This window comes from Acipenser ruthenus, chromosome 32, assembly GCF_902713425.1.
Source record: "Acipenser ruthenus chromosome 32, fAciRut3.2 maternal haplotype, whole genome shotgun sequence".
Taxonomy (NCBI): domain Eukaryota; kingdom Metazoa; phylum Chordata; class Actinopteri; order Acipenseriformes; family Acipenseridae; genus Acipenser; species Acipenser ruthenus.
Window position 1 is genome coordinate 686,214 of NC_081220.1, and position 15,523 is coordinate 701,736.

Consider the following 15,523-nt stretch of genomic DNA (forward strand, 5'->3'; position numbering starts at 1 on the left):
CTAGTGTTGTCTATTGTATCAACGCACATACTAACTGTTGCTCCATGAATGATGTAATGACAAGTGTAAAAAAATGGATTTAAGCCAACCCAAAAAAGTAATATTATATATTTCAATATCGTTATAGCTATAAATGATCCACACATTTTACAATAGCAATTGCTATATGACAATGACCAATAAGTAATTTAGTTGCAATACTGTATACAATGTGAACAGAATCAGACATTGCTCCGTTGTCTCGAAGAAACATCTTCAATTTGTATTTAAAAAGGACGCCCAACGTGGGGCTCGAACCCACGACCCTGAGATTAAGAGTCTCATGCTCTACCGACTGAGCTAGCCAGTGGAAAAAGTTTCTTTCACTCTAACCAACTGAGCTATTAATTTGTAGTCTCAGAATTAAAAAAACACAACAAAAGATTCCAAATATAATGAACTGAACGTCACCCGAAACAGCTTTGATGAGACAAAGTCGTATGACACGAACCCTAAGAATTTTATACCAGATTCATTGTCGCTTAGAAACAACTGCAGCCTCCCTGCCTCAATACAAATAATACCAAATGAAAAATGGAATTACATGTATTTAAAAATAAATGGTCTCATCCATCTGGAACGATTGGTTCTGCATTTATACAGTATCAACCTTAATCTGAGTTGAGAGGCACCCAACCTGTGGAGGATTTTAAATGTGAGGGGATGTGAATAGAGTCAAATACATTTGCATCATTCTGTAAATATATATTTGTGTGTGTGTATATATATATATATATAGTATTCATATTTCAAGTAACTGTAGCTTTATTTTTTAATTTTGTTTAATACTTTTTTATTTTATAACTGTAGCTTTATTATCATAATGAAAACACATTACACATGACCACAGTAACAAAATGACAATAACAAAGACGTTCCCATACCGGGAGTCGAACCCGGGCCGCCTGGGTGAAAAAAAGGAATACTAACCGCTAGACCATATGGGAATCTCATAAACATAATCATGGACATGCAACAGTAGCTAGTATACAGTACAATGTTTCTTCAAAAAGTAGATACGGACATACCAACTGTTACTCCATGAATGATGTAATGACAAGTGTAAAAAAAGAGACGGATTGAAGCCAACCCAAAAAAGTAAGATTATGTATTTCAATATCGTTACAGCTATAAACGATGCACGCATTTTACAATAGCAATTGCTATGACAATGACCAAAAAGTAATTTTGTTGCAATACTGTATACAATGTGAACATAATCAGACTTTGCTCCGTTGCCTCGAAGAAACATCTACAATTTACAACATCTACAATCTTAGCCACAGCTGTGATTATGTAGCGTTGTTACACAGTATAAATAATTATTAATTGTAAAATATTAAAATCAGACGTGCAGGTTAACAGATCCATCATAAACTTTGTGAAATCAAATCCATTCAAGAAGCAAACATTTTGATTTTGCACATTGCTACTGTTGAGTGAAAAGTTTCCAGTTTTTTCCTGTGGACCCCCTGGACTGTCTCTGAGGACTCCAGGTTAAGAACCACTGCTCTGGATTAAAGAGCATCATTTTATTACTCTCGCTCTCTCTCTCTTGTGGTCACAGAGTGTAGTGCAGCCTGTGCTATTGGTCTGTGGAATTGCAGTAAAATCCCTTCCCATGCTGTAGTGTTTAGATGACTGGGTGTGAGGAGCCTTGTGTTAACAATGGGAGAACTGGGGAGGTAACTGCTGCCTATTTCAATTGTCTTTTTACTGTGTTATTACATTATTCATCCCCATGTTCTCTCTGGCTTTCAATGCTCTTCAAGCCTGATATCTGTTATTAGCTGTTGTCTAAATTGCTATTTCAGGTTTTTCACTCCATCTTATTCATATAATTCTGTATGACACACGGATCCACAATGTTTAGAAATCACATCCTAGCCTTGTATTTAATGTAATATGCTTGTATTTAATGTATTTGCATTGTTTTTTACTGTTTGTATTTCATGTACTATGCCCTGTATTTCACTGTATTTAATGTATTATGCATTGTTCCTCACTGTCTTGTAAAGCGCTTTGTGATGGTGGTCCACTTTGAAAGGTGCTATATAAAATAAAGATTGATTGATTGATTATGGAGAGCAGTGGTGCTCTGGCTCCCTCTTGTGGTCAGTGTTAATATCTGCAGTCTGTGTTGCTTGTCAGAGCTCTGTTTGATGTTTCTGACACGTCTCCAGGCTCCTGCTTCATCTGATTGCCACTCTAACACTCCAGTGTCCTGTGCAGTGTCCAATCCCACATGTCATTTAGAAACAGTGAGACACTGATCCAGTGTGGGGAGTGGCAGTGCTCTGATAAAGGCTTGTGTGCCACTGGGCTCTGTTCAACAGGGCTGCTGTGGATTCTACAGGAGAGAGGGGGGCAGAGAGAAGCAGACAGCAGGAATACACACAGGCTCCTTCTTACTGCACTGGGGAGGGGCTGGAGGAGAGAGGGGGTTGGGGGCAGTTGGGGGTGTTAGTGTTGCTCTGGCTCCCTCGTGTGGTCAATATTAATATCTGCACTATGTCTCTCGGAGGTCACATTAATGAGTGCACTTTATTCACTTGAGCACAGAGCAGCTCCTGTGTTTGCTGTCACTGAATCTCTTTATTTCATGATTTGCTGTATTGAGCTGGAGGCTCAGAGAGTGTTTCCTCTTTCCTATCAGCTGTGTGTTTTGTGTTTAAACCTCAGAGCACTCTGGATATTTACTGACACCCTCCTCCCCTTTCCCAACTTGCTTTTTGCTCTTTCTTTTTGCATTAGGACTCTATAGAGTCCTTTTATGTAAATGTAACACCCGCTAGGCAGGGCTTACGCAGAATTGAAATACATAATCACATTTGTAGTCGGTCTACACCAGATTAGTGTGTAAGACACTGGACAAATAAAACAGTTACAGGTTATTTTATTCTGAAAGCAAATCAAGGATGGGATCAGAAACACGGCCTCTTCCAATTAAAAAAGAATCTTTTATTTTATTGCAGATAAAAAGAAATGGAATGTTAGCAGCAGATTAATACACAGCAGGAAACGTTCAGCACCAGAAGCACACTAAAGTGCGCGGTGCAATAAATACCTGTGAAAAATGATTGATTTAACATTGCAATCATTACAAATAAATACAAATATAAACAACGACCGCTCTGAAAACAACACACAACACAAAACACAGCAGTGCGCGCAGGCAGGGGATGTGGGAGAGCTGCATGCATCATTTTCTGCTGCAGATCAATCTGTAACCCCATTCAACATCATCTCCTGCTTTACCAGACAAGGAGCAGACAAAAGCCTCACAAGACATGACTAGCTCCTTGCTTACAGTATATCACTATTACCCCAGTCTGCTCGTTGACTGACAATGTCCTGTATGGTTGACAATGAAGTCAGAATGGTTTCTTCCTCTTTCATTACGATGCATTGGTTGTATCAGCCTGTGAAAGCATGCATTCCACACAGAGCTTCACACTGATAGTGCCAAGTCCTTGCACATACAGCAGCTTCCACAGCTAAACATCTGGGGGTGTTCCTGTCAATGCTACACTTTATAGCAGGAAAACAAAACTGGTAAATTCACCATTGTGATATTTCAAACATTCTACATTTATTTAAAAACAGAGACCAAAACTTCAAACAACAGACGTGTTTCAACTCAAAAGAGCCGTCCTCAGTGTTTAACAGAAACAAAGCAATCCCAGCCCTTAATATCGTTATTACCAATTAGTGAACATGATTAAATACAGGTTTGTTAAGCAGACAATTCATTATCACAGACATACACTTCATCAAGTAAAGTTTTCAATCAGATATCCCAACATCAATGATTGGCAAATAAGTTACAATTTGTAACCCAAACAAACCTTAAAAGTTATTAATCAATTGATGAAGATGATTAGATACAGGTATTGTTAAACAGCCAGCTCATTACCACAAACATACACTTAATGAAGTGAAATTTACAATGAATTATCTAACCATCAACGATCTGCAAATTGAAACAAGAAACAAACCCCACCCTTAATATAGTTCTTTAAATTGCACAATGGTGAATTAACAATGTGTTTGTGTGCGTACTCCATGTTTACACACTATTAACACTTTTCTGAGCATCAACGCACCAAATACAAATGAATGAAATGCTTGAACTTTCAGCGTGAGGTTTAAATTTTGCAGCATTACTGATACACTTTATAGAAATAGATTTTTATTCATATTTATTTCACTATATTTATTTCTTTTATAGTTTCAATTAGAAATATATTAAATTGCTTTGAATATATGTAAAGAAATAAAAGAAATCTTGTATATTAATATTGAAATACGTTAATTTGTGTTTTAAACCATAGATTGTTTTAAAACCTGTAACGCAATAGAAATATGTTTGATTGTAATATGCTATGTATGTATGTATGTATGCATGGATATATGTATTAATTTCCTTTATGAGGAGTAAAGTGTCTGATTTAGTTTATTTTCAATTTGTATTTAAGTATCAGAAAATTAATAATGTTCACCTTTATCTTTTCCTTCCTGTAGATAAATCAATAATTCTATTTTCATTTTCATTTGAAACTAAATTAGTAAATATAAATCCAATGATAGCCCTTCAGCCTCTGCAATGTATTAGAATACATGAATAATCAAGATATTTACCAGATTAATCTTGTCTTTTATTTTGAGCCCTTGTTATTGAGCTCAGTGTTTTTGTGTGGAGTTGAGCTACTCCACAGGCCGGGTCCCGTTTCATTGCCTTCACCCTCAGCACCTGCAGTAGGTCCCAGCTGCAGCAGTGCAGTCGCTGTGCAGTCCAGCTGAGGGAGGTTTTTGTACAAGTGTGTAGCACTGTGTGAACACCCAGCTACTGCTGGGGTAGTGTTGACTCTGACAATAGTAATCTCCTGCATCTTCAGCCTGGACTCCACTGATGGTCAGAGTGAAGTCAGTCCCAGATCCACTGCCACTGAAACGAGTTGAGATCCCAGACTGAAGGGTACTTGCATGATAGATCAGGAGTTTGGGAGCTTCTCCAGGTTTCTGTTGGTACCAAGCTAGGCGTTGGTAATTGTTATAAGTGTACACTGCGGTGCTGGTTTTACAGCTCAGAGCGACTGTGTCTCCTGGGAGAACAGATTTCACTGCTGGAGTCTGAGTCACAGTAATCTGTCCACTGGATTCTGTAAATAAAATATAATGTGGAAAATTATAATAAACAAGTGAATTGAATTATAAAAAAACACATATTAAATGTCAAGCATTTTTCAGTTTCATTTCAACACTTGTACTGTATATTTAGAAATGTCCCACAAATAGATTTTTTAAATGCATTTTTCTAAATGATTCTTACCCTGAGTGCAGATGACAAGTGCCCAGATGAAGATGATGATAAAAGTCATTGTTGTTGTGGATTCTGTTGCCATGAAGGGCAGCTCTCAATCGTGAAGTGTTAAACTCACAGGGCTATAAACACTCCCAGAGCACTGAAGCATGTGCTGCCAATGCAAAGTGTCTTTTCTATGCAAATTGTCTTCCTTGGCACAGCAGCCACTTCTAGCCAAGCAGTGCTCTTAAGATTAAACTCATTTTCAGCTGATGCAGTTTCTTTGCTTTTCAGAAAAAAGCAAGTTTTTTCTTGCAAGTAAAAAGAGAAAAAAATAGCTCATAGGTTTTTTTTGTGCTGAGTTTGTACAAGCACAGCTATTTCTCTCTCTTCTCCCTTCTCTCAAACAATTCATCTTAGCCACAGCTGTGATTATGTAGCTTTGTTACACAGTATAAATAATTATTAATTGTAAAATATTAAAATCAGAGCTGCAGGTTAACAGATCCATCATACACTTTGTGAATTCAAATCCATTCAAGAAGCAAACATTTTGATTTTGCACATTGCTAATGTTGAGTGAAAAGTTTCCAGTTTTTTTTCCTGTGGACCCCCTGGACTGTCTCTGAGGACCCCAGGTTAAGAATAGGGGTTCTGATTTTAGGGTTTTGCTCGATTTAACCCGATTTCTCCCCCGAAAGTTTATCTCTGCATTAGGGTTAAAACATGAAACCTCCCTGAATAGGCAGGACTGTATATGAATAAACGCATGCTCAGGTGTCTGTTATTATTGTCTTAATTAAGTGTCTTATTCTTAATTATTAAAAAATCTACCCGAATTCACCTTATTTATTCATTAAATAAAAAAAAAACATTCACCCGAATTTAGAAAAATATTTCACCTGAAAATCAGAGCCCCCCACTGCTCTGGATTAAAGAGCATCATTTTATTACTCTCTCTCTCTCCCTCTTGTGGTCAGAGATTGTAGTGCAGTCTGTGCCTCTTGCTGTGGAATTGCAATAGGAATCCCTTCCCATGCTGTTGGAATGACATGCTGTATCAATCCATCAATCAATCTTTATTTGATATAGCGCACTTCACAATACATCGTCTCAAGGCAGTGTGTAACAAAGTGTAACAAAACAGTCATTTTTGTTTAGTAATAAATAAATAAATGAATAAATAAATAAAAACAGCCAATAATCATACAGGCAATAACAGATAATAAAAATATTCAATATAGAGATAAATTAAAATGCAGTACTGTACAGACAATAATTAATATTAAGATGTGAATGATAGATTATAAAAGTGTGTCTTTAATCGGGTTTTAGAAACTGCAACAGTTGGAGCCTCCCTTACAGAAACAGGCCGTCGATTCCATAGTTCAGGGGCCCTAAAACCAAATGCTCTAGCACCTGCGTTCTTTAAAAAATCTGAGGGACAGTCCTGGGATCGCAGTGGTCATCTAGGTATATATGGGATCAAAATATCATTTAGAGAGGAGGGAGCCAAACCGTTTAATGCTTTGTAAGTAATAAGCATGACCTTAAAATCCCCCCTGACCCTTACAGGAAGCCAGTGCAGGGCTGCCAATACCAGTGTAATGTGGTCATGTCTTCTACTTCCTGTTCAAACCCTGGCAGCAGGGTTTTGCACAAGCTGCAGTCGGGATAACACAGATCTGGGAATACCAGAGAAAAGAGCATTGCAATAATCTAGTCTGGATGTTATGAAAGCATGCATCACCCTCTCTGCATCTTCCATGGAAAGAAAGCGCCTTAGCTTAGCAATATTTCTCAAATGAAAAGGACACTTCAGTTAATTTTTCTAATATGAGGTTCGAATGAGAGATATGGGTCAAAACTTACACCCAGCTCGGCCAATTATGCGCCGCCCGGAAGGGGAGGGCTCGAGTCGGCTGGGTAATCCTTGTCTCACCGCGCACCAGCGCCTCCTGTGGGTGGTCGGGCGCCTGCGAGCCGGCTGTGCTGTCACCGGACTGCGTTGTCCTCCGACGCGATAGGTCTGCTTGCTTAGCTGTGGGCTTGCAGTGTGAAAAATAGAGGTCAGCTTGACAGAGCATGAGTCACTGCGGGGGTTGCAGCGGTGAGACAGGATCTTCAGAAAACAAAAGGATATTCCAAATTGGGAGAAAAATGGGAGTAAAAATAATTGCTGATTTAGAATTTTTTTTTAAATGTCACACTCAGATTTTTCACTTCAGATCTCAACTATAATGGAAAGCTGTCAACTTCAAAAACATATGAATTTGTATTGTTTAATTGATTTTTTGATCCCAATAACATTACCTCAGAATTCAGAGTTCAACAACAGATAGTTTCTTGACATCCATTGCCCAATGTCGGCAAGACAGATAGTAAGGATATTTACAATTGAGGTGTCACCTTGTTTAAGGGATGAATATAATTGAGTATCATCTGAATTGCAATAAAAATTGACGCCATATCTACAAATAACATCACCCAAATCTGTAACCTCTATGCTGACACACAGTGATGTTAGTCTGTAGGAATAACTGGGGTGTGGGACAGACAGCTTACATCAACTCTCAGAGAGGAGAGCAAGGGGAGAATCATTGTGTTTAAAATGCTGGCCTGATAAAGGGACATTTTAACATTCTTTAATATTCACTGGCAGGGGTGGTGTAGTAGGGGAAGCCCTGCACTCAGTGTAAAATGACTGATGACTCCACTCGATAGCAGTTCAAGAAGCTTTATTACAATGCACACAAGGGAAGAGCAGCAGTGAGAGCAACTCACTCTCTCTTGGTTATTGACAAGGTAGCACAATATTTATACACTACTAGTGTAGCAACAATAGGCAGATTAACACATCAGCATGGTTATAGAACTTTCTCGAGGATGAAGATCTCCTTATAAGGGGGTTGTTTATTAGTTAGGAAGTAGACATAACAACGCCCTAACCACATCCCTTTTTATCTTTTGAGAAACACATTTCAAGCAATTATCAAAACCCAAACAGTCATCTCGTACTAGAACATACTGTGTTACACAACATCACACGATTCTCTTTAACCCGGTAGATGCCAGCCTGGGTGGTGGCTGCCTCTTCAGGGTATATATAGATATCTATATCTATATCTATATATATATATATATCTATATATATATATATATATATATATATATATATATATATATATAATAAACTAATAATATATAAGCTAATAAACTTGCATTTGTTTGAATTTTAGCACGAGTGATGCAGTGTGAAGATGGCAGCTGGATCTAGAGCCGTAACAGCAGAGGAAATCTCCAGAAATATACAGACAAACAGAAATATTACCATTTCAATTGAAAACAACTGTGATTTCTCTCTAACAAACCCAAGGTAAGTGACCATAATCCTACTTTTTCTTGACACCGAAGGCTGTTTGGCATTTTTTTTTTATTTCACTGAAGAATTATTTTTATATAAATACAGAATTTTTAAAAAGCTGTTCTGCAGGGAATCCAAATGGAGTTATTTGTCATTATCAGTCCTATAATTACACAGAATAAATAACATTGCCTGCTTTGAAAATGAAAACAGTCTATTCTTGGTAATGCATTCATTTGATACACAGTGGGATATATGCATGGATTATTTAGAATTGAACAACTCTTTCTCAGAAGTACACAAAAATGATACAAAACCAAACACTAACAAACCAAAAAAACAACATTAAACTATACTATATCTGCACTGTAAGCTTTTGCTTAAGAAGTTCTGTTAGCAAATTGGAAAACCTGAGGGTTTCTCTCTGTTAAAACTTAAGAACATGTACGAGTGAGAGGAAGCTATTCAGCACATATACAGGCGTCCAGTTCCTAGTAGCTGATAGATTTCAAAACTTTGTCGAATTGGGTCTTGAAGGATCCAAGTGATTCAGCATCAACAACGACCACCAGTACAGGGAACCTGGATTCTGAGCTGCACTTAAAAGTATTAGTTAGTGTTAACTTTGTCAACTTCTTTTAAGATTTTACAGACTTCTGCCCCTCTCCTAATTCTTCTTTGTTCCAGGCTAAATAGATTCAGTTCTTTCAGCCTGTTTTCAAGGCTCATTCCTCTAAGCCATGCTGGGATTAGTCTGCTTCTCTTCACTGGACTCTCTCCAGGGCCACAGTGTCCCTCTGGTACTGTGGTGACCACAACTGGACACAGTCCTCTAAGTGAAAGCTCACTAGTGCATTATACAACCAAATCATAACCTCCTTTGAGTTAGTCATGAGTCACATTTTGTAAAGCTGTCATCTACAATAATATCCATGTAGATGAAATCTAAAGACTTCAGCCTTTGGAGTGATGTATTGGATTAGCAAACAACTGAATTTTATAATGATGTGAGAGCACACAAAGTTACACACCTGTATTAATTTCACCTATTGCCAGCATGGTATGTACACAGATACCATTTTTATAGGACTATTAAAGCACTTTGCATTTGGTTTTACTGAGTTTCATCACAATCAGGCCCATATAGTAGATTTAATTCAATCCTGCTAGATTAGCCAGCTGCAGTTTCATTTTTATTGCATTATTTAAAATAAATATGCTATATATTGAAACACATACATGTACTGCAACACAAAGACTGGGTTCCCATAGACATGGCTGTATTGGGCTCTGCATTGCTTCATTCTCTCAGGCTCCTGATTTGATTTGGTAGGATGATATGCAAACTGTGAATCTACAAACCAATCCTGAATCGTTCTGTCCATCTATCCAATAGAATTGCGGATTGCATCTGTCCCCAGGTCCTACAGCACTTCATCAGTCAGTTCTCTATTAAACCTGGAATCGAATGGCCCACCAGTACCTATGTTATGAGCAGGCATTGCTGCAACATACCCTGGAAATGTTGTTACAGTTTAGCCAATCTAATCTAATCAGTCCTATTTAATACAAGGATACTCAGGGCAGCAGTGTGGAGCAGTGGTTAGGGCTCTGGACTCTTGACCGGAGGGTCGTGGGCTCAATCCCAGGTGGGGGGGACACAGCTGCTGTACCCTTGAGCAAGGTACTTTACCTAGATTGCTCCAGTAAGTATAAATGGGTAATTGTATGTAAAAATAATGTGATATCTTGTAACAATTGTAAGTTGCCGTCTGCTAAGAAATAAATAATAATAATAGTAACAAGGCAGTTAATGTTTATAGTCAATGGTACCCATAATATTCCAGCTGCTTTATGCATGGATTACATTGCTTAAATAAAAATAAAGTGCCAGTTATAACAAATTAAAGTTCAAAAACAAGGAAACATCAGGTAACTAATAGACATCCAGCAAATCCAATCATTGCTTGTATCTTTGCTGGCACAGTTACTGTAAACAGCTTGGCCCATTCTTCCTGCCCATTCAGAAATGACTGTTACAGAATGTATCTTTGTTAGGAGCTCAGGGTTCCCCAGTAAACAGGGACAGGTACACAGGTACTCTAGCAGTACAGATCTTGGCTTGCTAGATACAGGTCCCTTGTATGATCATTGTAATGATGTTCTTTTTTTCATCAGGATTTACACTTTCAGTGGATATAATTTAAATCCTCCTCAGCCAACCATCAAAAAAGAATCCACGGCCGTGTGTTCCTTCAGCAAAACCAGTTATACAGCACGTGGAAGTGTGGGCGTCTTAACCTACGATGTCATCAAGAACAATGATCCTGTCGAATGCATTGCCATGATGTTTTCTGTACCATTTGATTACAATTGGTATAAAAACTGGTTCGCTATAGGGTCCTTTAGTGTTGGAAAAACCTGTGATCATGCCTTATACAATCGAATGTATCACAAGGGGGAGGATGGTTTCATCAGAAGACAAGCAACAGATGGGATCATAGAGTTTACTGGGAAAGCTGTTGTAATAAAAGCCACAATGTCTGCCGCCGGCAGGTCAATAATGAAAATTGAAGTGTGGAACAAACGTACATGTGCTTGAGACATACTGTGCTTGCTTTTCATTGACTGCCTGATATTTGCATGCATGAAATCATTCTACTCAGCTATTGTGAAACAGTCATATAGTGAGCACTAGATGCATTATACTTTTTATACTGTATAAAAGCATTTATCAACATGTATAACAAACTATGGATTGTGTTGCAGCTGTTGATATAAATGAACACTGTACTGTATGGACACTTCTAGCCTGTCAGCTTTTGGAGAGCTTGAGGTGAGATGGTTTGTGTTTTTCTCTGTCCAATCTCAATTAGCAAACTCAATAAAAGGTATTTTTCTTCCAAAGAGATGAAGCTTAAACTGACTGAAACACTTGAACAATGTATATGAATTTGCTATTTAACTGCTAACCCTATTTCCACGAACAGTTCTTACTTATTAAACTTGCATTAATAAAGTGATTTGTTTGTTTCATTGTTTCATTGCATACAGCTGGAGGGGTAGGGAATTACCTTTGGAAAAGTATAAGTGAAATGTATAGAAATCAACATGTTTGCAGTTCAAATCTATGGAAGGGATTTAAAGTTTGATATTGAGTACTTTGTTACTAAGTAATAAGGGGAAGTCCAGTTCTGCAAAATGAAAGCAGGTTGCTTGGCAATGTCTGCCTCGGCTGAGTGTATGAAATGCATGTGATAAAAGGTGTGAGCAATACAGGTGAATAAAGCAAGCTGGGGTCAAGAAGGAAAGTACAGGAGTGACCAGAATACTGCAGTCAACTAGTCAGTAAGAGAAACAGGTTAAAAAGCACGCAGGCTGTGCGATAGCTGGGTATACATTATTATTATTATAAGGTAACTTGCAGGTGTTACAGGGCAGTAATGTGCTCAGGTTAGACAAAAGAAAAGAACGTACATGCAACACAAAATGATGAGAATTATACAACTGCTGAAAGTATGTCACTTCTGCATTCAATGCCACTTTGTGAATCTTGCATTCATTCTAATTCATTGACAGAATGACTGGTTGAATAATTCAACAAGATATAAAGAGCCATGGGAACATTACAATAGAAATCAGAGGTGATCTGAACTGCCCACCAGAAACTTAAACTCGGCACATATACTGTCTAGTTTTATTTTCTTCTAAACTCAGTGACTGAGGCTGGCGGTTGTCATGCTGCTGAAGTATAAATTTGATAAATTACAGGAATTTTAAATATTTTATTTATTCAGCCGATAATCACGATTATCGTAATACTTCACAGACGATAATCGACAGCTGAATATGTTATTATCGTCCAACCCGACTCTACAGTCATGACTGTGTGACGTTGTCATGCGAATACATCATGAAACAGCAAAAGGGCGTTCTTGTGGCAGCTTGACTTTAAGGGCAGGGTCAATCGCTTTCTGTAAAAACCCATGTAAACCGGAGCAGGAAGCGTGCTTGTGGCTCACAAGGTTTCAGCAGTCAAGATCCCGTTCTTCTGACTTAATATCACCTAATCTCCAGCAGAAAGACCGTACAAAACACACACACAAAATGTACATTTATGGACTACTTTAACACTAAAACCACGGATGGCAGTCATTATCATGGTACATTTTAAACATAAGAAAGTTTACAAACGAGAGGAGGCCATTCAGCCCATCTTGCTCGTTTGGTTGTTAGTAGCTTATTGATCCCAGAATCTCATCAAGCAGCTTCTTGAAGGATCCCAGGGTGTCAGCTTCAACAACATTACTGGGGAGTTGGTTCCAGACTCTCACAATTCTCTGTGTAAAAAAGTGCCTCCTATTTTCTGTTCTGAATGCCCCTTTATCTAATCTCCATTAGTGACCCTTGGTCTTTGTTTCTTTTTTCAGGTCAAAAAAGTCCCCTGGGTCGACATTGTCAATACCTTTTAGGATTTTGAATGTTTGAATCAGATCACCATGTAGTCTTCTTTGTTCAAGACTGAATAGATTCAATTCTTTTAGCCTGTCTGCATATGACATGCCTTTTAAACCCAGGATAATTCTGGTTGCTCTTCTTTGCACTCTTTCTAGAGCATCAATATCAATTTTTGTAACGAGGTGACCAGAACTGAACACAATATTCTAGGTGAGGTCTTACTAATGCATTGTAAAGTTTTAACATTACTTCCCTTATTTAATTTCAACACTTCTCACAATACATCCGAGCATCTTGTTGGCCGTTGACCTCATCAATATTAAAATGAAAAGACAAACTATCAGATACAACTCAAAAGTTTTATTCAAGCACATCATATCAAACATCTGCACAGCCGAAATGCTGTATTTAAATGAACAATTAAACATAAAAGGGTTTATTTTCTAACTTGCCACATATAAGGCACTAGTTACTTAAAAATGAAAAACTATAATAAAATAAATATTTCAAAATAAACTAGTGTGTAAACAGGTATATGCACTACAGAATTGTAAAAACAAAAGTAGTTTTTAATCTAAAACGAAAGTAACATGTGATTTATCTTGTGTGTCACTTGCAGCACAGAATCCAGGTTGAGCTGCTGCTAGAGATAACCGCTTGTGTGTGTGTGTGTATATATATATATATATATATATATATGCACCACTCAGGTTTGTTGCCCCGTTAAACTCTGACCCAGGACACAGGAGTTTTCCAGCGCTGACGCGCTATTTTTTCTTTAATAAAAACCAAACACAAAAACAAAACAAACACCTAGCTCCTTCAGAGCGCTTACTACACAGTATGCTGGTCCCTGACTAGCTTGCAGGATGGCTATGCCGTTTACCTGGCATACACAAAAACAAACCACACAGTTTTAACACAAGACTTGCTTTTCCAGTTGACTGCTTGGACACAGAACACACCACCCGTCTCCTTCTACACAGCAGCCCTGAGCAGACTGACTGCAACTCTTAAATACCCCGCACCTGGTCCTAATTTACAATCACTACCAGGTGCAGGGGATAATTAACTATAAAACAATTAAATTAAACAATTAAACAAACAAATGTGCCTACGCACATGTTTTTCTGCAGGGAGGATTTAACCCACTCCCTGCTGTGTTACAATATATATATATAAAGAAATTGAATATTGTAGGTTATATTCAAAATAGAAACATGTATTGTAAAAGGCAGTTCTAGTGTTAATGAAATGTAACTTTTAGATGTTCCACAAACACACAAATATAAACTCTAAGTAGAAGAAATTAAATTTTATATAATTTTGTGTGTGTTTGTGTGTACACGCGTGCGCGAGAGAAAGAGAGAGAGAGAGAGAGAGAGAGAGAGAGAGAGAGAGAGAGAGAGAGAGAGAGAGAGAGAGAGAGGGAGGGAGACTTTTGACTTTTAAGATCCTTTATTAAATCACTGCAATTAAAATCCATCCAATAACAATAATAAGGTAAAACACGATTAATATACTTGCTGGCACCGGGGGTCAGCCGAAACCTCCCCAGCGCATCAGCATAAAATCCTAAAAAACAACAACATGTTCTCCTTTAAAAACAGATTTTGACCAAATAAAAGGATCATAAAATGTAAATAAAACAAAAATAGCCAATATTAAAAAAAATCCTAAACAGTGTTTTCCTGTAAAAACAGATTAATAGTAAAGTAATAAAAACACTGTAAAACAATAAAACAAAATTAAAACTAGAAGTTAACCAGCAGCTCTCCCTCCTCACTCAATGAGCACAAGGCGTCTCCCACACACCACCTCTCCTGAAAGCCCTCCAGGTTACTGACCATTTTAAAATAATTAAAATCCACCTTTACCCGGCTGATTGCTAAAATACGAAACAATTAGACAACGTCCGTTAGTCCTGCCTCTAAAATCTGATTTTTCCTGGATTTTAAAGTGGCCAATTTTGCCTGCCCTGAAATAAAGTTAATTAAAACACTCCTATTCCTTGATTTAAAACTATAGGGCAGGGGTGCCCAATTCCAGTCCTGGAGGGCCGGTGTTCTCCTGGCTTTTGTTCCAACTGCCCCCTAAATTACTTAATTGGACCAATCAATCACTTATTAGAAGCTTAATTGGTCCAATTAAGCAATTTAGTGTACAGTTGGAACAAAAACCAGACCGGAATTGGGCACCCCTGCTATAGGGGAACCCAAAAATAAAAATCTCCTTGCTAAAAGTCACCCCAAAAGCTTGCAGGAGCCCCTGCAGGAAGTGAAAGAATGACCCCAGCCTGACACAATCACTGAAGGTGTGGAACACTGTCTCCTCCTCCCCACAGAAGCAGCACTCCA

General features: G+C 38.0%; 1 protein-coding gene across 1 annotated transcript; it reads left to right on the forward strand.

The window, feature by feature from the left end:
- Positions 1–8,308: 8,308 nt before the first annotated feature.
- Positions 8,309–11,731, forward strand: LOC117395361 (DELTA-stichotoxin-Hcr4a-like). Its single transcript, XM_033994246.3, has 3 exons — positions 8,309–8,444; positions 8,584–8,720; positions 10,887–11,731. Exons 2-3 carry the CDS (start codon positions 8,605–8,607, stop codon positions 11,308–11,310), a joined length of 540 nt encoding a protein of 179 aa, XP_033850137.1. The 5' UTR covers positions 8,309–8,444; positions 8,584–8,604; the 3' UTR covers positions 11,311–11,731.
- Positions 11,732–15,523: the final 3,792 nt, after the last annotated feature.